At 44.0% G+C, this 24,757-nt stretch overlaps 1 protein-coding gene across 5 annotated transcripts in view; it reads right to left on the bottom strand.

Moving 5' to 3' along the window:
- Positions 1-2,037: 2,037 nt before the first annotated feature.
- LOC143815868 (uncharacterized) overlaps positions 2,038-24,757 on the bottom strand; it is a 160,752-nt gene continuing 138,032 nt past the window's right edge. For 4 of the 5 annotated variants that reach the window (XR_013223828.1, XR_013223827.1, XM_077295561.1 and 1 more), the window contains 2 exons: positions 3,173-3,284; positions 2,038-2,513 (listed from right to left, as the gene is read on the bottom strand). Coding sequence is in view for 2 of the 5 variants with exons in the window: in XM_077295561.1 (XP_077151676.1) it covers positions 2,333-2,513; positions 3,173-3,284 (293 nt within the window). In the remaining 3 variants the exon portion in view is untranslated. Of the gene's footprint in view, positions 2,514-3,172; positions 3,285-14,668; positions 14,763-24,757 lie in introns of those variants that run through there. The other variant, XR_013223829.1, reaches the window with a different exon arrangement.

Raw genomic sequence — 24,757 nt, 5'->3', positions numbered from 1 at the left:
TGTGCCGAAACAGTAGTTTTCCCCCCACATATGGGGCATTGGCATACTCAGGAGAAATTGCATAACAAATTGGGTGGTCCATTTTCTCCTGTTACCCTAGTGAAAATGAAAAATTTTGAGGCATAAGCAACATTTTAGTGAAACATGTAATTTTTTTATTATTTGAAGCACCTGAAGAGTTAACAAACTTCCTGAATGTGGTTTTGAATACTGCAAAGGATGACATTTTTACAACAGTGCCTTGTTTGAGTTTCCTATGTGTCATAAAACTCCCAAAGTCAGTTGAAAAGTGATGTAGTCCCTAAAAAACAAGATTTGAAAATTTTGCTGGAAAAATGAAAAATTGCTGCTAATCTTAACTTTGTTAGCTTGCGAACCAAAAAAAAAAATTGCTTAAAAATTATGCTGACAAAGTAGTCATGATTTAAATGCTATGAATTATTTTGTGTGGTATGACTATTTGTTTTGAGGGCATAAAAGTAAAAAAAATATATAATTTTTAAAACATTTGTTAAATTTCTGATATTTTCATAAATAAACGTTAGGAAGTTATAAAAGTTAAAAGTTGACAAGCTTTTAATCAAAATTTACAAAACAATTTTTTCTTTTTAGGGACCTTATCACATTTGACGTTTTGAGGGGTCTATATGACAGAAAATGCCCCAAAGTTACACCATTCTAAAAACTGCACCCCTCAAGGTGATCAAAACTACATTCAAGAAGTTTATTAGTCCTTCAGGTGCTTCTTAAGAACTGAAGCAATGTGGAAGGAAAAAATTAACATTTAAACTTTTTTGCACAAAAAAAATTACTTTAGACCCCAACTTTTTTTATTTTCACAAAGGCAGATACCCCATATGTGGGGGAAATCCACTGTTTCTGAGCACAGTTTGACTTTTTGAACACAAAATTGGCTGAAATCGAAAGCGGACGCCATGTCACATTTCGGGTGCCCCTGATGTGCCTAAACAATGGAAACTACCCACAAGTGACCCCATTTTGGAAACCACACCTATCAAGGATTTTATCCAAGGGTATAGTGAGCATTTTGAACCTACAGGTATGACACAGAATTTGATAACATTAGGTTGTCATATTGAATACGTCGTCATTAGTGTTGAGCACAAGTGCTCACTACTCTAGTTTGCATTGGGTGCGCGGGTATGCACCAAATATTGCGGGTGCTCGAGTGACATGCTCGAGTCTCTGCCCCGCATGTTTCGTGGCTGTTAGACACCCAAAAGGAAAACGTGGGGATCCGCGATACTCTGTGCATACCGAAACACACACTGCAAACTTGAGCAGTGAGCACTTGCACTCAACACTAGCTGTCAAAGTGTCTTAACTTTTGCAAACCCCCCCAATTCTAACTCCAACCCTTCCTCAACCCTAACAGAATAGAAAAAAAAATTGTTTTATAATTTTTATCAAACTAAAGGGGTGACAAAGGGGGATTTGTTTTACTATTTTTTTTATTATTTTGATCACTGTGAAAGGGTCTATCACAGTGAACAAAATGAACCAATAGAAAGAATTCTCTATTGTTGTCGGGTGCCAGCCGGCAGATCTCGGCAGGTGCACTACGCATACACCCATAATTTTTTTTTCCAGGAAGACAACATGGAGGGCCGACAGATCAGGAGTGTCTGGGGATGGCAGAGGTAGCGGGCAGCTCAGGGGACCCCATTTCTCTCTTCTTTGATATGTTAGATAATATCACAGGAGAGAAAAAATTCATTTTAAATCAAACATTTTTTTTTGTGATAGCTGTAGCTGAAGTCCTGGAGATTTTCCAATATTGGAAGGCACTATAGCCTTATTTCTCAGTGCCGTTAAAAAGTGAGCCTGAGGAATACCCTTAACTGCCGCCATTAAAAAGCGTATCATAACATTTCAGTGCATAAGTCAGACATGTTAGCTTCATATCAGAAGCAAACAAAGTTTTAACCACATACACCTACAACAAACAATCAAGCCAAATAGATGCAAAGTTCAGCAAATCTACTAGCACAGTATATGACTCACATAATGGTGTCTTTTCTCTAATTTGTGTGATTTTGTTGTACCAAGACCATAAAAGATTTTAGTCGTTGACGTGTAGGCTGTCGTATGTTATGACTAACAAATAATTACACAGAGATCCTTGAATTAATTCTTTATTTTAAAAGTATCCTTTATATACCCCTGGGACTACACTAAGGGAACAGGATAGCTTAAATTTCACATAAACCACTGTAGACCAGCTGCATGGGAAATGGTTGTCCTTTCTGAGACCGTAGGAAACAAACAGTCCCAGCACACCAGGACTACACCAGTGCAAAGAGTGACCTTTCTACTCAGTTCCTTTGTTTGTGTGTCTTGTGCTTTTTCTTTGAGGTCTTTTTGCACTTTTCTGCATGACGTCTCTTCTTCCCAGAAGGATCAGAGTCTGAACTTTGAAAACTGCTGCTCGATGAATTCTCTGTTCTTGAAGATTCCTCTTTTTCTTTCCGATGCATTTTTCTTTTCTTTTCCTGGTGATAAAAAGTAGATCCGATTATACAATTACCAATTCTCCATTTACCAACAGCATAAAGAAAGAACTAAAATATACATCAAATAACATCAGGGGACTAAGAGCATACCATTAAACAAATGGCTACATCCTTTGCTCGGGTAGTCTTTTTTTAGATCATTACACTCTAAAAGAGAAATTTGTACCAAGTAGTCTAACTCTCAAAATACACCTTAGTAACCAAGCCAAATTTTTCAAATTCGACATGTATCACTTTATGTGGCGATAACTTTGTTTGTCATAATATTCCAATGATTTTGAGACTGTCTGTTAGTGCCAAATTTTACTTCATGTTGATTGTAAATTTAGGTTGATATGCTTTGCTTTTATTAATAAAAATATCAGAGATATTTGACAATAAATAAAAAAAAAATTGCAGTTTTCAAACTTTGAATGATTGTCCCTCTAATCCAGATACTAATGTATATATCTATAAAGGTGTGTGTGTGTTTGTGTATGTATGTATGTATGTATGTATGAATGTATACATACCGTTCATCCAAAAGGGCTGAATGAAACAATAAGCTTTGCTCCTTTTCTATAAAATTGGTCCCATGGACACATGTTTGTTATATTTCATGTTTTTAATACTTTTATATTTTTTTATTTAGCACTCACCTCCCTGTTGCTGGTTCCTCTTGGGTGGTTTCTCCAGACGACGGGGATATTTGGACGTTTGTATTCTTTGTTTCCGTCTGGTGGGCTTGCATTGTAAAATTTGATTCATCATCTATGGGACATTATATGGCGGATGAACATTACCATACATGGATACATCATGGAGATTAAATGGTCTTATATCTATAACCAGACATTATACTGCATACCATGCTGATATTTTTCTCTTTTTCTGTCCGTCGTTTTTCTCCTCTTTTTATACAATATCAATGTTACTATAGATTCTATATGAATATTTTACATCCTGTCAATTTTATGTTGCGGCCCTAACCCCTTTATTCCAGTATTTATTATACTCATTGTTTTTTGTTAAATCATGTGATTATTATGATGTGATTTATTATATTCGCCTGCATTTGTATTTGTACCTATCTCATTGTAGACTTTTTGCACTGCTGTGGCTCTATTTCCATTCATATGTATATATATATCATTATCATCATATTTTTACCATGTTACATCTTGCGGCTTTATTTTTAGCCTGCACGTATGCGCGCTGATGGCCCCTGTATAGCCATTGGATTCTGGGGTCTTGGTCATTATGGCAATTTCCTTTTGTACTATGTACTTTTCATTCTCCAGCCTGCACGCATGCGCGCCACAGGCCCCTGTACAGCGGTCGGCTTCCGGCGTCTCTGCCGCCATGGCAACCTCTTGCCGTGCGCGTGACGTCGGCGCCGGCCATTGTCTTCAGCCACCGTAGTGCTGCATGCGTCATCATAGGCGGACAACGGGTCACATGTATCTGATGCCTTTTTTGACTTCCCGTATAAACGTATGTGAGCGGCAAATAGCGGCGCACACATTGGTGATTAGTTATTATGCTACATGAGCGGCAAATAGCGGTGCATCTATTGGTGATTGGCTTACACATTATTTATGCTGATAGTCACATGATCACATATCTTACCGGCTATTGGTGGGTGGGTGCTTTTTATATCCTTCCCTTTTCCCCATCACATTACCCCTTGAGAAAGGCCATCACGCCGAAACGCGCGTTGGGGCGAAGTGCACGCTGTGGTGGGACTGCTTTCTGTGCTTCACAGGTAAATGATATACCGCATTATTAGCCAATGGATTTTATACTAGTATAGTTGCCTGTGTTCAGCCAGGTTTGAGGTTCTTATCATGGATTAACTTTTTACTAACTGAAAATATTGTTAAATCCTCTAGTGATTGCATTCCCATTCCATGGTGTGCATTTCAGCGTTTCCAAACATGTGTATAATAACATCAGCCTTGTTTATTCCCATATCTCCTGCCTTGTCAATTTTTCCTTAATAAAGCATTTCTTATATTTATAATATACTGTATTGGGGTTTTTTCTGATCGTGTGTTTGCTGCGGTTTTTGGTTTTCTATGTTGCGATTACCCCCTAAATATCCAATGATATGGTCCACAAATTAATATAATTCATTCTATGAAAATTATGTGGGCATGTGTCTTATGAAGGTGTCATGCTGTGTTCTTGCTGTGTTTTGCACAGGTTGTTTGTTCTTCGTGGACATGGATTTCCGGGCCAAAGACAAGGCCTGGCTATGTCAAATTGACCAGGTATTTGGAGTTGGGGAAACAGGGTCTCAACCATCGGTAGACCAAACTGTGGAAAATTTAGCCCTTGATATTGAGAAGTTATTGATTAAAAGAACCAGACTTTGGTGGAACCGTGCTTTCTTGGAAAGATATATCTCCAACAAATTGATTCCCAGAGGCTTGAGGGTTCGTGTTATTCCAGCTTTCCCTGTAGAGGACGGTGATTTCATCTCTAATTGGGAGGAGGCGTGTGGCACCTGTTCATTTACCTTAATGCAGCTATTGGTAGATCTCAATACCAAATCTATTCTTGATTTGGATAAAAAGATTGATGAAGTGGAACAGAATTTTAAGATGAAGTGTCCAGCAGAAAAAATTGGGAGTTTTGAATCTAGAATTGAGAAAAGTCTTGACTCATGTGTCAAAAAAATTCATGACACTCAGGCCTCCAAATTCAAAAGGGATGTAACTGACTTTGCCAACAAGAATGTTTATTTTTGGAGGAAGAATAATACTCAAGGCCCTAGAATGATGGGTGCACCATCTGAGAGTTCACTTTCTAACATGAGCGACTCATCAGAGTGGTCTACCTCCTCTATGATGACAAGGTCCGGAGCCAGACCTAAGAGGAACAGAGATACCAACTTCCACCCATATAAATGGACTCTAATTAGGTCACCTGAGCGTAAAAAGAACAACCAGGTAATTAATTTAAGCTCGCATATTCTAACAGATTCCGACTTGTCATTGCTAAGTAGAGGTCTCACCTTTTCACCAACATCAGGTTTCGATACTTTCACGGCAATCAAAGATTTACACTTGTTTGCCCGAAACCTGCTGTTTAAGAGACATTTTTTTGATCCTCACCTGCGAAATTTATTTCCTACAGAGGAGGAACAATTAGCATTACAAGATTTGGAAGAATTGGCCATAGAGCACAGACTTGGTGAAGGAGGTAAGATTCCTCCATCAATAAGAGTAAAATCAAAAAAATTTCCTCAATTATCAATATGTGCACCAATTGATATGTTTGTACAGGTTGTAACCAGGGATTTTATGAACATTCCAAGGGGGATTACAAGAGACAACCTTACAAGAGCTGAGCGGGAGAGATTGGATGTCCTGCGGGGGCTTCCCGATGTGGTGCTGAAGCCAGCTGATAAGGGGGGCAATATCGTTATCTGGCCCAAATCCCTTTACGAAAAATAAGCCTTTAGGCAGCTTGATAATAAAGTCTGCTATAGACGCCTTACTTATAACCCATTATCATCTTTTATGGGTCAACTCTCTAAAATATTGGGTATTGCTGTCCAAAATGAGATTATCACGAAAGAACTGGCTTTGGCACTACAAGTATCAGAACCCACTGTTTCTACTCTGTATCTTCTTCCCAAGATACATAAAAATATTGAAGCCCCCCCGGGACGTCCAATCATCTCCGGTTCGGGTAATTACCTTGAGAAAGTCAATTGCTGGATTGACTCTAAGCTACAACCCTTAGTTGAGGGCCTCCCCTCATTTCTCTTGGACACAGGAGAATTTTTGAAGAGGGTTGATGGCCTTCAAATTGAATCTGATACTATGTTGGTGACAGGTGATGTGGAATCCCTGTACACCAACATTAAGCATTCTGATGGTTTGGCAGCTGTCAAATACTTCTTGAGTATGTCTAACCTCCCTATGGGGATCATGGAACTTATTCTACAACTCCTAGAATTTTCCCTTACCCATAATTTTTTCATCTTTAAGGGGTCCTTCTTCCTGCAGCTCCAGGGCACAGCGATGGGGGTTTCCTTTGCCCCGTCTTATGCCAACTTGTTCCTGGGGCTGTGGGAGAGGGACCTCCCCCTGTCGGATCGGGATGTGTCGATGGACCGCATCCCTTTTTGGGTGCGGTACATCGACGACATCTTTCTGATCTGGCAGGGGAATCTAGACCAATTGAGGGAATTCATGGAGGAGATCAACCATAATGAGCGTAATATTCATATTACTTACCATTGTGATGCCAATGTGGTTGACTTCCTCGATGTCAAAGTATGGAGGGACCAGGATGATGTCCTACAGACAACAATCTTTAGGAAAGAAACTTCCACCAATATGTTGCTCCACGCCTCCTCCGCTCATCCCAAGCCTCTGGTTGATTCCATCCCTGTGGGTCAGTTTCTGCGACTTCGCAGAATCTGTTCCAGTGATGTTGAATTCCAACATAATGCACAGGATCTCTGTGCGCGATTTCGGGAAAGAGGATATAGTGGTAGAGTGGTTAAAAGAGCCTTGAATAGAGCTAGACATACATCACGCCAATCTCTGTTATATAAACAACAGGCTCGTAAAAATGACAATAAAATAAGGTTTATCACTAACTATCATGCCCAATTTTCCCGCATGAAAGGTTGCCTCCAGAGGGCTTGGCCAATTCTTCAGTCTGATTCTGAGTCTGATTCCAGACCTCAATCCAATAGAGAATCTGGGGAAACAGCGGAAAACAGCTGTTCTCAAACGATCTCCATCAAACCTCACAGAGCTCGAGCTGTTTGCCAAGGAGGATGGGCAAGAATTTAAGTCTCTCGATGTACAAAACTGATAGAGACATACCCCAAGTGACTTGCAGCTGTAATTGCAGCAAAAGGTGGCGCAACAAAGTATTAAGTTAAAGGGGCCGAATAATATTGCATTTGAATTTCCACAAAAATTTAAAATAACCAATAAATTTCGTTCAACTTCACAATTGTGTTCCACTTGTTGTTGATTCTTCACCAAAAATGTACATTTGGTATCTTTGTTTGAAGCATGATATGTGGGAAAAGGTTGAAAAGTTCCAGGAAGCCGAATACTTTTGCAAGGCACTGTATGTACAGTACAGACCAAAAGTTTGGACACACCTTCTCATTCAAAGATTTTTCTGTATTTTCGTGACTATGAAAATTGTAAATTCACTCTGAAGGCATCAAAACTACGAGTTAACACATGTGGAATTATATACTTAACGAAAAAGTGTGAAACAACTGAAAATATGTCTTATATACTAGGTTCTTCAAAGTAGCCACCTTTTCCTTTGATGACTGCTTTGCACACTCTTGGCATTCTTTTGATGAGCTTCAAGAGGTAGTCACCGGAAATGGTCTTCCAACAATCTTGAACGAGTTCCCAGAGATGCTTAACACTTGTTGGCCCTTTTGCCTTCACTCTGCGGTCCAGCTCACCCCAAACCATCAGGTCATCTGGCGTAGCACCCCATCACTCTCCTTCTTGGTCAAATAGCCCTTACACAGCCTGGAGGTGTGTTTGGGGTCATTGTCCTGTTGAAAAATAAATGATGGTCCAACTAAACGCAAACTGGATGGAATAGCATGCCGCTACAAGATGCTGTGGTAGCCATGCTGGTTCAGTATGCCTTCAATTTTGAATAAATCCCCAACAGTGTCACCAGCAAAGCACCCCCACACCATCACACCTCCTCCTCCATGCTTCACGGTGGGAACCAGGCATGTAGAGTCCATCCGTTCACCTTTTCTGCATTGCACAAAGACACGGTGGTTGGAACCAAAGATATCAAATTTGGACTCATCAGACCAAAGCACAGATTTTCACGGGTCTATTGTCCATTCCTTGTGTTCTTTAGCCCAAACAAGTCCCTTCTGCTTGTTGCCTGTCCTTAGCAGTCGTTTCCTAGCAGCTATTTTACCATGAAGGCCTGCTGCACAAAGTCTTCTCTTAACAGTTGATGTAGAGATGTGTCTGCTGCTAGAACTCTGTGTGGCATTGACCTGGTCTCTAATCTGAGCTGCTGTTAACCTGCGATTTCTGAGGCTGGTGACTCGGATAAACTTATCCTCAGAAGCAGAGGTGACTTTTGGTCTTCCTTTCCTGGGGCGGTCCTCATGTGAGCCAGGTTCTTTGTAGCGCTTGATGGTTTTTGCAACTGCACTTGGGGACACTTTCAAAGTTTTCCCAATTTTTTGCACTGAGTGACCTTCATTTCTTAAAGTAATGATGGCCACTCGTTTTTCTTTACTTAGCTGCTTTTTTCTTGCCATAATACAAATTCTAACAGTCTATTCAGAAGGACTGGTTAAATCATTTTACAGCCAGGAGCTGCGCTAAAGCACTGCTCGTTGCTGTAAAAACCCCGGGTGCTGAAAGGAAAGCTGGGTGATCTGTACTTACATTGAGTTGCGGTGAGGCGCCCTCTGGTGGATGAACTCATGAACTGGAGCCTTGGAAAAGTTCCCATGCTCGAGTTCATATGAGTTCATCCACCAGAGGGCGCCTCACCGCAACTCAATGTAAGTACAGATCACCCAGCTTTCCTTTCAGTACCCGGGGTTTTTACAGCAACGAGCAGTGCTTTAGCGCAGCTCCTGGCTGTAAAATGATTTAACCCCTTCAGATGGATTTACTTCGTGGGACCTGAGAGTTCATCAGAGGGTATGTATATTGTTGGTTTATTATTTTGCCAAGCGAGGGTCTTATGGATGGATTGAGAGAGCAATAAAATACTAAAACAACCTGTGTGTTTATTTCATTAAAATACTTTTTAATAATGTGTGTGTGTGTGTGTGTGTTTTTTAACCCTTTCAGACAATTGGATTAATAATGGATAGGTGACATAATTGACACCTCTCCATTATTAATCTGGCTTAATGTCACCTTACAATAGCAAGGTGACATTAACCCTTCATTACCCCATATCCCACCGCTACACGGGAGTGGGAAGAGAGTGGCCAAGTGCCAGAATAGGTGCATCTTCCAGATGTGCCTTTTCTGGGGTGGCTGGGGGAAGATGTTTGTAGCCAGGGGGGGCCAATAACCATGGACCCTCTCTAGGCTATTAATATCTGCCCTCAGTCACTGGCTTTACCACTCTGGCGGAGAAAATTGCGCGGGAGCCCACGCCAATTTTTTCCGCCATTTAACCCTTTATTTTAGCAGCTACAGCGCCCACATTTTGCACATACACACTACTAACATTAGTAGTGTGAAATATGCAAAAAAAAAAGGGAATATGAGATGGTTTACTGTATGTAAACCATGTCTCATATCATGTTTGGGAAGGAGAAATGAAAAGCCGGCAATTGAATTACCGGCTTTTCAATAACACCGCTGCGTATTTCTCGCAAGTCACACTGCTGGTCCGTGTGGAATCCGTATTTTTCTCGCCCCCATAGACTTTCATTGGCGCTTTTTTTTGCGCAATACGGTAACAAACGCAGCATGCTGCGGTTTTCTACGGCCGTACAAGACCGTATATTACGGATGCGTAATATACGGCTGATAGGAGCAGCCCCATAGAGAATAATTGGGCCGTGTGTAATGCGTTTTTTACGGACGTATTTTCGGCGCTCATACGTCCGCAAAACTCGCTAGTGTGACGCCGGCCTTAATGACGGCGGTGACCCTAAATGGACCAATAAACCATGGACCCAATTTAAGGGACGTCATTTTGAGTCTTATGTTTTTTGTGGATAACCACACCCAGTCATCCACACTCAGGTCCGGACCTGGCACACGCCTACTGTGAGCCACACGTTTGTACCTAGCACCCATACTCAACAGGCGCTGTTTAACTCTCCTCCAGACTGACGACAATTGTGCTCCTAACTGGTCCTCCTCCGGAACGCCGGAAGAGCCCCTCTGACTCAAAGTACAAAATTGAGGATGTAGCCCGTAAACACAAAAAAAACGGAGACTCCCTAGATGACTCCTGGCGGTGATTATTGATGGCAAACTCAGCCAAAGGAAGAAAGGTAGACCACTCCTCCTGGTTATCAGAGACAAAGCAGCGTAGGTACTGTTCCAAATTTTGGTTCATACGCTCAGTCTGACCATTTGACTGAGGATGAAACGCCGAAGAATGAGACAACTTGATCCCCAGCCGTGAGCAAAATGCTTTCCAAAATTTTGCCACAAACTGAGACCCCCTATCAGACACGATGTCAGACGGAACCCCATGAAGTCTGACCACCTCTTGCACAAATACCTGAGCCAGAGTCTTAGCGTTAGGCAATGAAGGCAAAGACACAAAGTGCGACATTTTTGAAAACCGATCATCAATCACCAACATGACAGTGTTCCCAGCTGATGAGGGCAAATCAGTGATGAAATCCATGGAGATTTCCATCCATGGCTTACTAGGTACCTCAAGAGGAAGTAGTGTGCCAACAGGACGGGAGCGGGGCGTCTTCGCCCTAGCGCATGTGGTACAAGCTGACACGTATGAGACCACGTCCTGTCGGATCTTGGGATACCAAAACCGACGTGACACCAACTCCAAGGTACCTCTAACCCCTGGGTGGCCAGCCAGGACAGCATCATGATGCTCCGCCAAAACCTTTAAGCGGAGATGAAGCGGTACAAAAGATTTGTTGATGGGAAGCTCAGATGGTACCTCCTCCTGAGCCTCGGCAATCTCAGCCTCAACCTCGGTAGTGAGAGCCAAAACCACAACACCCTTTTGGAGGATGGGTACTGGATCCTCCCGAGGTTCTCCCCCCGGAAAACACCTGGACAGAGCATCCGCCTTAGTGTTTTTAGACCCTGGTCTGTAAGTGACAACAAAATTGAACCGCGTGAAAAACAATGCCCAGCGAGCCTGCCTGGGGGACAGGCGCTTGGCAGACTCCAAATACAGCAGATTCTTATGATCGGTAATAACAGTTACCCGATGAACAGACCCCTCCAAGAAGTGTCGCCATTCCTCAAAGGCCATCTTGATAGCTAACAACTCCCTGTTGCCGATATCGTAGTTACGTTCGGCGGACGACAGTTTATTGGAGAAATAGGCGCACGGACGCAAACCACTCAAAGATGAGCCTTGAGATAGTACCGCCCCCACACCAATCTCAGACGCATCGACTTCCACAACAAAGGGTTTTGATACATCTGGCTGCACAAGAATGGGGGCTGAAACAAAACTGTTCTTAAGAAATTCAAATGCGCGCACAGCAGCCTCAGGCCAAACTGAGAAATTGGTACCCTTTTTAGTCATGTCAGTTAGCGGTTTAGCAATGATGGAAAAATCCTTGATAAATTTCCTATAGTAGTTAGAAAACCCAAGGAACCGCTGAAGTGCTTTCAGGTTATCAGGACGTTCCCAATGCAGCACCGCTTGCACCTTAGCGGCGTCCATTTTAAAACCAGAAGCAGACACAATATAACCCAAGAACGGCAACTCTTGAACAAAAAATACACATTTCTCAAGTTTAGCATACAGCTTATTCTCTCTGAGAAGCTGTAACACCTGCCTGACATGATCTAAATGAGCATCACGGTCGCAAGAATATATGAGAATGTCATCTAGGTACACGATAACGAACTTCCCCAAAACATGCGAGAACACATCATTGATGAAATGTTGGAACACTGCAGGTGCGTTAGTCAACCCAAATGGCATCACCAAATTTTCAAAATGACCCTCAGGGGTATTAAAAGCCGTCTTCCACTCATCACCTTGACGGACTCTTATGAGGTTGTACGCCCCCCTGAGGTCAAGCTTGGTAAACCACTTAGTACCTGCCACCTGGTTGAACAAATCTGGTATCAGTGGCATAGGGTATGGATCACGAACCGTAATCTGGTTCAACTCCCTGAAATTCAAACACGGGCGTAATCTGCCATCTTTCTTCTTCACGAAGAAGAACCCTGCTGCCACCGGCGAGGATGACGGCCTGATGTGCCCTTTGCTCAAGCTTTCAGCAATATAATCTTTTAACGCTTGTCTCTCTGGACCGGAGATGTTAAACATCCTTGCTTTAGGCAATTTGGCCCCTGGTTTAAACCTGATAGAACAGTCATAGGGACGATGTGGCGGCAACTCTGAACAACCCTTCTCAGAGAACATATCCACAAAATCCAGAAGTGACTCCGGAACGCTTGAAGTCACCGCAGCCACACATGTGGCCAGGCAGTTCTCCTGGCAGAACTTGCTCCACTGAATTATGTCCTGAGTTTTCCAGTCAATTACCGAGTTGTGCATAGACAACCAAGGAAAACCCAAAACCACCTGAGCAGGAAGATTCCTGAGCACCTTACATATAACCCGCTCGGAATGTAGAACCCCAATATGGAGTTTCACCTCAGCCACAAACTCAGTAATCTCCCCCTGTGAGAGAGGAGCAGCATTGATGGTGACCACACGGATAGGATGAGGCAGTTTTTTGATCTTAAAACCAGAAGTGCGCGCAAACTCCTCATCAATGAGATTTGTGGTTGAACCACTATCAACAAAAACAGAAATTGGCAGCTCACTGCCAGCGATAAAAACCTTAGCAGGGAGCATGCATTGAGAAACCACCATGGAGGATATACATAAGCTCAGATTGGTCTCCTCCACACCCTCTGAGCTTAGAAGTTTTCCACCGTTGCGTTTTTCTTAGTCAGCAGAGGACAGATGTTAATAAAATGACGAGTTTTACCACAGTAAAAACAGGCGCCCTGCTTCCTGAGCTCAGGGACTCGACGTTTCACATGTGACACCCCTGCGATTTGCATAGGCTCCGTGGGCTCACCTGCAGCAACCTCACGTGAACCTACACCTTCTCCCATAGGCGGTGTCTCATGCTCCCCCTGACGCAAACGGCGATCAATGCGGACAACCAGACTCATAGCGGAATCTAGAGAAGCAGGAGTCTCGTACATCAGGAGGGCTTTTTTAACCCTTCCAGATACCCCATGAATAAACTGACTCCGCAATGCTGGATCATGCCATTGTGTATCGATCGCCCAGCGACGAAATTCAGAACAGTAATCCTCTGCAACTCGCTCCCCCTGGCGAATAGAGCGTATCTTAGATTCTGCCAGAGCCATTCTGTCAGGTTCGTCGTAGATTTTCCCAAGAGAGGAAAAAAAGCTCTCCACAGAGTCAAATGCAGCAGAATCAGATGGCAAAGAAAATGCCCATGTTTGGGGATCCCCGCTTAACAATGACAACACCAGGCCCACACGCTGAGCCTCATTACCCGAGGAGATCGGGCGCATACGGAAATATAGTTTGCAAGCTTCACGTTCCCCAGCAAATTTTTCAGGCAAAGGAAATTTAGGCTCAGCAACTCTTCCTGTCGCTCCAGCTTGCACATTAGATACTGCTAGTCCCTGTTGCTGTACTGCCCCCCTCAACTCAGTGACCTGTAGGGACAGCGCCTCCAACTGGTGGGTTATGGAAGTCATGGGATCCATGACAAAACACAAAGAAAAAAGAAACCCCTTTTTTTTTGTTGTTGTTGTTTGGCCGATTATAAAGTCACGGTGAGACTAGGTGGGCGAGAGCTAATAACCCGGGCCCCTGCAATTTCCCTCAGACTAGGAAAATCCCGACTGACCCTCTACCTGAAGTTAACACTGATGGTGTGCATGTCCAGGCCTTGAACCTCACCCTGCCTTCTGTTTCAACCCTAGGCTGAAAACCTCCGCCCACCACCCAGTGAATGCAATACACCAATACCCACAGTAAGCACAGACAAGGATAAAGGAAAATATACACCACGCCGCAGTCACTCAGGAATACACTGTAAATGTGCAGGGCAAAATAAATACAAATATAGGAAGGAGTAAATAAGACAAAGGAAAATACACCACCAGAAACGATTCTCCAACAACCAGCTCTCCACTCCAGACCGAGATAACAACGCACAAGACAGAAGCTATAATCGGCGACGCCCAATGATCAGGAGAACTATTTAAAGGCAATGGGCATGGCCCAGCTTCCAATCCGAGGATCAGGTAAATTAACCCTGGAACAGCTAGATAAAATCTAGCCGACGCCAATGAGCAAATAGTGGTCAAAAGCAAAATTACCGCTGTCTGTCGGACGACCTGGTCTGAACAGCGTCCGACATGACACCTTGATGTTAGCGCACACGGGCAAAGACACATTCACCTCGAAAGCCACCCTGCAAAACTCACCTGCTGTGACGTCCCAGTCGCTGCGAGCTACAATCACGACCCGCCGCCTTCAGAGTATCAGTGCGCGGCCGGCACAGGCCACATCCAGCGCCATCATGTCTAGAAGAGAGTTGCGTCTGTGAGGCATGATGTCAAGGGAAAGGAAGGAGCCTCATGGATTACACCGATATGCTCATAACAGGAAGTTGCTGTGCACGTGTGAGGGGAAAATGAGAGGAGTGAGGGGAAAAAATGAGGAGTAAGGGGAAAAAATGAGGAGTAAGGGGAAAATGAGAGGAGTGAGGGGAAAATGAGCGGAGTGGGGGGAAAAAGAAAGAAGGGGGAAAATGAGAGGAGTGAGGGGAAAATGAGAGGAGTGAGGGGAAAATGAGAGGAGTGAGGGGAAAATGAGAGGAGTGAGGGGAAAATGAGGTGTGAGGTGAAAATGAAGAGGTGTGATAGGAAAATGACAGGTGTGAGGGGGGAAATGAGTGAGGGGAAAAATGAGATGTGAGGGGGAAGATGAGAGGCGTGATGGAAAAATGAGAGAAGTTAGGTGCTGCTGCAGTATGAGTGTCACGGGGATACAAGGAGGGCGAGAGCTAATTACCCGGGCCCCTGCAATTTCCCTCAGACTAGGGTAACCCTGTCTGACCCTCTACCTGAAGTTTACACTGAAGGTGTGCATGTTCAGGCCTCCACCCTCACCCTGATTCCTGATTCAGCCCTAGACTGAACACCACCGCCACCACCCAGTGAATGCAATAGACCAATACCCACAATTATAACAAACAAGGATAAAGGAAAATATACACCATGCCGCAGTCAATCAGGAATACACTATAAAGGTGCAGGGCAAAATAAATACAAATATAGGAAGGAGTAAACAAGACAAAGGAAAATACACCACCAGCAACGATTCTCCAACAACCAGCTCTCCACTCCGGACCGAGATAACTATGGATAAGACAGAAGCTATAATCGGCAACGCCCAAAGATCAGGAGAACCATTTAAAGGAAATGGGCATGGCCCAGCTTCCAATCCGAGGATCAGATAAATTAACCCCGGAGCAGCCAGACGAAAACTAGCCGACGCCAATGAGCAAACAGTGGTCAAACGCGGAATTACCGCTGTCTGTCAGACGACCTGGTCTGAACAGTGTCCGACATGACAGTACCCCGCCTTCTACGAGGGACCCCAGGGTCCTCACGGCTTATAGGACCCGGCTTGTCCGGATGGCTACGATGAAAACACCTGACCAGCCGATCCGCATGAATGTCCGAGGCTGGTACCCAGGACCTCTCCTCAGGCCGATAACCACGCCAGTGTACCAAATATTGTAAAGTGCGGCGCACCACATGAAAGTCAACCACCCTGGAGACTTCAAATTCTAGGTTACCATCCACCAAGACTGGAGGTGGCATAGGCGCCGCATCCACAGAACCCACCACCTTCTTAAGAAGAGACCTGTGGAACACGTTGTGTATTTTATACACTGTAGGGAGCTCCAGTCGGTACGCTACTGGGTTAATGACGGCGGTGACCCTAAATGGACCAATAAACCGTGGACCCAATTTAAGGGATGGTATCTTGAGTCTTATGTTTTTTGTGGATAACCACACCCAGTCATCCACACTCAGGTCCGGACCTGGCACACGCCTACTGTCAGACACACGTTTGTACCTAGCACCCACACTCAACAGGCGCTGTTTCACTCTCCTCCAGACTGATGACAATTGTGTTCCTAACTGGTCTTCCTACGGAACGCCAGAAGAGCCTCTCTGACTCAACGTACAAAACTGAGGATGTAGCCCGTAAACACAAAAAAACGGAGACTCCCCAGACGACTCCTGGCGGTGATTATTGATGGCAAACTCAGCCAAAGGAAGAAAGGTAGACCACTCCTCCTGGTTATCAGAGACAAAGCAGCGCAAGTACTGCTCCAAATTTTGGTTCATACGCTCGGTCTGACCATTTGACTGGGGATGAAACGCAGACGAATGAGACAACTTGATCCCCAGCCGTGAGCAAAATGCTTTCCAAAATTTTGCTGCAAACTGAGCACCCCTATCTGACACGATGTCAGATGGAACTCCATGAAGCCTGACCACCTCCTGCACAAACACCTAAGCAAGAGTCTTAGCGTTAGGTAAAGAAGGCAAAGACACAAAGTGCAACATTTTTGAAAACCGATTCACAATCACCAAAATGACTGTGTTCCCAGCTGAGGGAGGCAAATCCGTGATGAAATCCATGGAGATTTCCGTCCATGGCTTACTAGGTACCTCCAGAGGAAGTAGTGTGCCAACAGGACGGGAGCGGGGCGTCTTCGCCCTAGCGCACGTGGTGCAAGCTGACACATATGAGACCACGTCCTGTCGGATTTTGGGCCACCAAAACCGATGTGACACCAACTCCAAAGTACCTTTAACCCCTGGGTGGCCAGCCAGGACAGTATCATGATGCTCTGCCAACACCTTTAGGCGGAGATGAAGAGGTACAAAAGATTTGTTGATGGGAAGCTCAGATGGTACCTCCTCCTGAGCCTCGTCAATCTCAGCCTCAACCTCGGTAGTGAGGGCTGAAACCACAACACCCTTTTGGAGAATGGGTACTGGGTCTTCCCGAGGTTCTCCCCCGAAAAACACCTGGACAGAGCATCCGCCTTAGTGTTTTTAGACCCTGGTCTGTAAGTGACAACAAAGTTGAACCGCGTGAAAAACAATGCCCAGCGAGCCTGCGTGGGAGACAGACGCTTGGCAGACTCCAAATACAGCAGATTCTTATGGTCGGTAATAACAGTGACCTGATGTACCGACCCCTCCAAGAAGTGTCGCCATTCCTCAAAGGCTAACTTAATAGCCAACAACTCCCTGTTGCCGATATCGTAGTTACGTTCAGCGGACGACAGTTTTTTAGAGAAATAGGCGCACGGACGCAAACCACTCAAGGATGAGCCTTGAGATAGTACCGCCCCCACACCAACCTCAGACGGATCGACTTCCACGACAAAGGGTTTAGATACGTCTGGCTGCACAAGAATGGGGGCTGAAACAAAACTGTTCTTGAGAAATTCAAATGCGCGAACAGCCGCCTCAGACCAAACTGAGAAATTGGTACCCTTTTTAGTCATGTCAGTTAGCGGTTTAGCAATGATAGAAAAATCCTTGATAAATTTCCTATAGTAGTTAGAAAACCCAAGGAACCGCTGAAGTGCTTTCAGGTTATCAGGACGTTCCCAATGCAGCACCGCTTGCACCTTAGCGGCGCCATTTTAAAACCAGAAGCAGACACAATATAACCCAAGAACGGCAACTCTTGAGCAAAAAATACACATTTCTCAAGATTTACATACAGCTTATTCTCTCTGAGAAGCTGTAACACCTGCCTGACATGATCTAAATGAGCATCACGGTCGCAAGAATATATGAGGATGTCATCTAGGTACACGATAACGAATTTCCCCAAAACATGCGAGAACACATCATTCATGAAATGTTGGAACACTGCAGGTGCGTTAGTTAACCCAAAAGGCATCACCAAATTTTCAAAATGACCCTCAGGGGTATTAAAAGCCATCTTCCACTCATCACCTTGACGGACTCTTATGAGGTTGTACGCCCCCCTGAGGTCAAGCTTGGTAAACCACTTGGCACCTGCCACCTGGTTGAACAAGTCAGGTATCAGTGGCATAGGGTATGGATCACAAACCGTAATCTGGTTCAACTCCCTGAAATCCAAACATGGGCGTAATCCGCCATCTTTCTTCTTCACAAAGAAGAACCCTGCTGCCACCGGCGAGGATGACGGCCTGATGTGCCCTTTGCTCAAACTTTCAGAAATGTAATCCTTGAGCGCTTGTCTCTCCGGACCGGAGATGTTGAACATCCTTGCTTTAGGCAACTTGGCCCCTGGTTTAAACCTGATAGAACAGTCATAGGAGCGGTGTGGCGGCAACTCTGAACAACCCTTCTCAGAGAACACATCCGCATAATCCTGAAGTGACTCAGGAACGCTTGAAGTCACAGCGGACACACATGTGGCCAGGCAATTCTCCTGACAGAAATCACTCCACTGGATTATGTCCTGAGTTTTCCAGTCAATCCCCGGGTTGTGTGTAGACAGCCATGGAAAACCCAGAACCAATTGTGCCGGAAGACTCTTGAGCACCTTACATGTGACCTGCTCGAAATGAAGAACCCCAATGTGGAGTTTAACCTCAGCCACGAACTCAGTAATCTCCCCCTGTGGAAGAGGAGCAGAATTGATGGTGACCACACGGATAGGATGAGGCAGTTTTTCAATCTTAAAACCAGCAGTGCGCGCAAACTCCTCATCAATGAGATTTGTGGCGGAACCACTATCCACAAAAATAGTGATTGGTATCTCTCTGCCAGCGACAACAACTTTGGCAGGGAGCATGCACTGTGAAATCATCATGGAGGATATACATAAGCTCAGATTGGACTCCTCCACCCCCTCTGAGCTCAGAAGTTTTCCGCCGTTGCATTTTTCTTTAACAGCAGAGGACAGATATTAATAAAATGATCAGTTTTACCGCAGAAAAAACAGGCTCCCTGCTTCTTGAGTACAGGGGTTCGATTCTTAACATGTGATACTCCTGTGATTTGCATAGATTCCGTGGGCTCACCTGCAGCAACCTCACGTGAACCTAAACCTTCACCCACAGGCGGCGTCTCATGATTCCCCTGACGCAAACGGCGATCAATGCGGACAACAAGACTCATAGCGGAATCTAGTGAAGCAGGAGTCTCGTACATCAGGAGGGCTTTTTTAACCCTATTAGAAACTCCATGAATAAAGTGACTCCGCAATGCTGGCTCATTCCACTGAGTGTCAACCGCCCAGCGGCGAAATTCAGAACAGTAATCCTCTGCAACATGCTCCCCCTGGCAAATAGTGCGTAACTTAGATTCTGCTAGAGCCATTCTGTCTGGATCGTCGTAAATGTGTCCCAGTGCAGAAAAGAAACCCTCCACTGAGTTAAATGCAGCAGAATCAGACGGCAATGAAAATGCCCATGCTTGGGGATCCCCGCTTAATAATGACAACACCAGGCCCACACGTTGAGCCTCATTACCAGAGGAGATCGGGCGCATACGGAAATACAGTTTGCAAGCTTCACGAAAAGAAACAAATTTACTGCGTTCCCCAGCAAATTTTTCAGGCAAAGGAAACTTGGGCTCATTAACTCCTCCTGTCGCTCCAGCCTGTATATTAGATACTGCTAGTCCCTGTTGCTACACTGCTCTCCTCAACTCAGTGACCTGTAGGGACAGCGCCTCCAACTGGCGGGTTATGGAAGTCATGGGATCCATGACAAAACACAGAGAAGAAAAAAAAAAATGAACCCCCTTTTTTTTTTTTTTTGTTAGGCCGATTATAATGTCACGGGGATACAAGGAGGGCAAGAGCTAATAACCCGGGCCCCTGCAATTTCCCTCAGACTAGGGTAACCCTGTCTGACCCTCTACCTGAAGTTTACACTGAAGGTGTGCATGTTCAGGCCTCCACCCTTACCCTGATTCCTGATTCAGCCCTAGACTGAACACCACCGCCACCACCCAGTGAATGCAATAGACCAATACCCACAATTATAACAAACAAGGATAAAGGAAAATATACACCACGCCGCAGTCAATCAGGAATACACTATAAAGGTGCAGGGCAAAATAAATACAAATATAGGAAGGAGTAAACAAGACAAAGGAAAATACACCACCAGCAACGATTCTCCAACAACCAGCTCTCCACTCCGGACCGAGATAACTACGGATAAGACAGAAGCTATAATCGGCGACGCCCAAAGATCAGGAGAACCATTTAAAGGAAATGGGCATGGCCCAGCTTCCAATCCGAGGATCAGATAAATTAACCCCGGAGCAGCCAGACGAAAACTAGCCGACGCCAATGAGCAAACAGTGGTCAAACGCGGAATTACCGCTGTCTGTCAGATGACCTGGTCTGAACAGTGTCCGACATGACAATGAGGCTGTGTACAGAGAAGAGTGAGGTGCTGCAGGTGGAGGCTGTGTATAAGGCCACATTCACAAGTTCAGTATTTGGTCAGTATTTTACCTCAGTATTTATAAGCCAAAACCATGAGTGGGAGAAAAATACAGAAGTCGTGACGTGTTTCTAATATACTTTTCCTCTGATTGTTTTACTCCAAGTTTTAGCTTAAGAATACTGAGGTAAAAATACTGATCAAATAACGTGTGAACGAGGTCTAAAGGAGAAAAGTGTGGTGCTGCAGAAGAAGTAGGCTGTGTATAGGATACGCTTTATTGCAATTTCTCTCGGGATCAAGTGTTTTCAACTGTATATGGAAGAGGAGTGTGAAGTGCTGCCGGAGGAGGCGACTATAAAGGTGAAAAGCTGTGTATAAAGGAGGAGCATGAGGTGCAGAAGGAAGCTATGTAAAAAGAAGGAGCATGAGGTGCAGGAGGAAGGCCCCCTTAATTGCCGCTGTTAAAAGGTGTTTCGGCAGTCGTTAAGGGGTTAATATTGTGTAGTTGGAACTGCCAAAAATCTGTTCATGTTTCCACCGGAAGGAAAAACCAAAAATGTTGTTTATCAAAAAGTTCTTGAATGAGTTGGAAATAAAATACTATCAATACTTGGGTAATCATTTAGTTAATTTGTGTTGCAAATCTGTAGTGTTGAATATATGATGTGAGATGTTTGTATGTGCAATATAATCATTATAATTTGTTATAACTAAGCACAGTTAGTTTCTATGCCCGGGCAAAGCCGGGCTATTCAGCTAGTATCACATAAATATATTTAATAAATAACATTTCCCTCAGGTCTGCTTTACATGAGCACTATTTGTAAGATATCCTTTTACTTTGTTAGGATGTTAAAAGGTTTAAAAATGTAGCAGCAATATTTAATTTTTTAAAAAGAAATTTACAAAACTTATTTTTAAGGGACCTATTTAGTTTGAAAGTTAACATGGGGGGGACCTATGTGCTGGAAATGATACCATTTTAAACGTATTCAAAGCTGCTGTCAGGTTGTTTATTAACCCTTTAGGTGCTTTTCAGCCATTAACAGAAAAGTGTAATGACAGAAATGAAAATTGTTATTTCTATCACTAAAATATTGCTAACATCTTAACCCCTTCATGACCCAGCCTATTTTGACCTTATGACCTGGCCGTTTTTGCAATTCTGACCAGTGTCCCTTTATGAGGTAATAACTCAGGAACGCTTCAACAGATCCTAGCGATTCTGAGATTGTTTTTTCGTGACATATTGGGCTTCATGTTAGTGGTAAATTTAGGTCAATAATTTCTGAGCTTATTTGTGAAAAAATGGAAATTTGGCGAAAATTTTGAAAATTTCGCAATTTTCACATTTTGAATTTTGATTCTGTTAAACCAGAGAGTTGTGTGACACAAAATAGTTAATAAATAACATTTGCCACATGTCTACTTTACATCAGCACAATTTTGGAAACAAATTTTATTTTTGCTAGGAAGTTATAAGGGTTAAAATTTGACCAGTGATTTCTCATTTTTACAACAAAATTTACAAAACCATTTTTTTAGGGACCACCTCACATTTGAAGTCAGTTTGAGGGTTCTATATGGCTGAAAATACCCAAAAGTGACACCATTCTAAAAACTGCACCCCTCAAGGTGCTCAAAGCCACATTCAAGAAGTTTATTAACCCTTCAGGTGTTTCACAGCAGCAGAAGCAACATGGAAGGAAAAAATGAACATTTAACTTTTTAGTCACAAAAATGATCTTTTAGCAACAATTTTTTATTTTCCCAAGGGTAAAAGGAGAAACTGGACCACGACCTTTGTTGTACAATTTGTCCTGAGTACGCTGATACCTCATATGTGGGGGTAAACCACTGTTTGGGCGCACGGCAGGGCTCAGAAAGGAAGGAGCGCCATTTGACTTTTTGAATGAAAAATTGGCTCCATCGTTAGCAGACACCATGTCGCGTTTGGAAAGCCCCTGTGTGCCTAAACATTGGAGCTCCCCCACAAGTGACCCCATTTTGGAAACTAGACCCCCCAAGGAACTTATCTAGAAGCATAGTGAGCACTTTAAACCCTCAGGTGCTTCACAAATTGATCCGTAAAAATGAAAAAGTACTTTTTTTTCACACAAAATTTCTTTTAGCCTCAATTTTTTCATTTTCACATGGGCAACAGGATAAAATGGATCTTAAAATTTGTTGGGCAATTTCTCCTGAGTACGCCGATACCTCATATGTGGGGGTAAACCACTGTTTGGGTGCACGGCAAGGCTCGGAAAGGAAGGCGCTCAATTTGACTTTTTGAATTGAAAATTAGCTCCAATCGTTAGCGGACACCATGTCGCGTTTGGAGAGCCCCTGTGTGCCTAAACATTGGAGCTCCCCTACAAGTGACCCCATTTTGGAAACTAGACCTCCCAAGGAACTAATCTAGATGTGTGGTGAGCACTTTGAACCCCCAAGTGCTTCACAGAAGTTTATAACGCAGAGCCATGAAAATAAAAAATAATTTTTCTTTTCTCAAAAATGATTTTTTAGCCCACAATTGTTTATTTTCCCAAGGGTAGCAGGAGAAATTGGACCCCAATAGTTGTTGTCCAGTTTGTCCTGAGTACGCTGGTACCCCATATGTGGGGGTAAACCACTGTTTGGGCACACGTCGGGGCTCGGAAGGGAAGCAGTGACGTTTTGAAATGCAGATTTTGATGGAATGGTCTGCAGGTGTCACGTTGCATTTGCAGAGCCCCTGATGTGCCTAAACAGTAGAAACCGCCCAAAAGTGACCCCATTTTGGAAACTAGACCCCCCTAAGGAACTTATCTAGATGTGTGGTGAGCACTTTGAACCCCCAAGTGGTTCACAGACGTTTATAACGCAGAGCCGTGAAAATAAAAAATAATTTTTCATTCCTCTAAAATTATGTTTTAGCAAGCAATTTTTTATTTTCGCAAGGGTAACAGGAGAAATTGGACCCCAATAATTGTTGCTCAGTTTGTCCTGAGTATGCTGGTACCCCATATGTGCGGGGTAAACCACTGTTTGAGTGCACGTCGGGGCTTGGAAGGGACGGAGCACCATTTGACTTTTAGAACGCAAGATTGGCTGGAATCAATGGTGGCGCCATGTTGCGTTTGGAGACCCCTGATGTGCCTAAACAGTGGAAACCCCTCAATTCTAACTCCAACACTAACCCCAACACACCCCAAACCCTTATTCCAACTCTAGATATAACCCTAACCCCAACACACCCCTAACCACAACCCTAACCCAACACACCCCTAACCCTAATCCCAACCCTATTCCCAACCCTAACCACAACCCTTATCCCAACCCTAACCACAACCCTAACCCCAACACACCCCTAACCCTAACCACAAGCCTAATCTTAACCCTATTTCCAACCCTAGCCCTAATTCCTACTCTAACTCTAATTCCAACCCTAACCCTAAGGCTATGTGCCCACATTGTGGATTCGTGTGAGATTTTTCCGCACCATTTTTGAAAAATCCGCAGGTCAAAGGCACTGCGTTTTACCTGCGCATTTACCGCAGATTTCCAGTGTTTTTTTGTGCGGATTTCACCTGCGGATTCCTATTGAGGAGCAGGTGTAAAACGGAATCCGCACAAAGAATTGACATGCTGCGGAAAATACAACACAGCGTTTCCGCACGGTATTTTCCGCACCATGGGCACAGCGGATTTGGTTTTCAGTAGGTTTACATTTTACTGTAAACCTGATAGAAAACTGCTACGAATCCGCAGCGGATCCACAGCCAAATCCGCACCATGTGTGCACATAGTCTAATCTAACCCTAACTCTAGTTCTAACCCTAATTCTAACCCTAGCCCTAATCCTAACCCTAACCCTAGCCCTAACCCTAACCCTAGTCCTAGTGGGGGAAGAAAAAAAATATATATTTTCTTTATTTTTATTATTGTCCCTACCTATGGGGGTGATAAAGGGGGGGGTAATTTACTATTTTTTTTATTTTGATCACTGTGATAGGTTTTATCACAGTGATCAAAATGTTCCTGGAACGAATCTGCCCGCCGGCAGATTCGGCGGGCGCACTGTGCATGCGCCCGCTAT

This window comes from Ranitomeya variabilis, chromosome 3 (assembly GCF_051348905.1).
Source record: "Ranitomeya variabilis isolate aRanVar5 chromosome 3, aRanVar5.hap1, whole genome shotgun sequence".
NCBI classification, from domain to species: domain Eukaryota; kingdom Metazoa; phylum Chordata; class Amphibia; order Anura; family Dendrobatidae; genus Ranitomeya; species Ranitomeya variabilis.
This window is presented reverse-complemented; position numbering and strand designations above follow the sequence as displayed.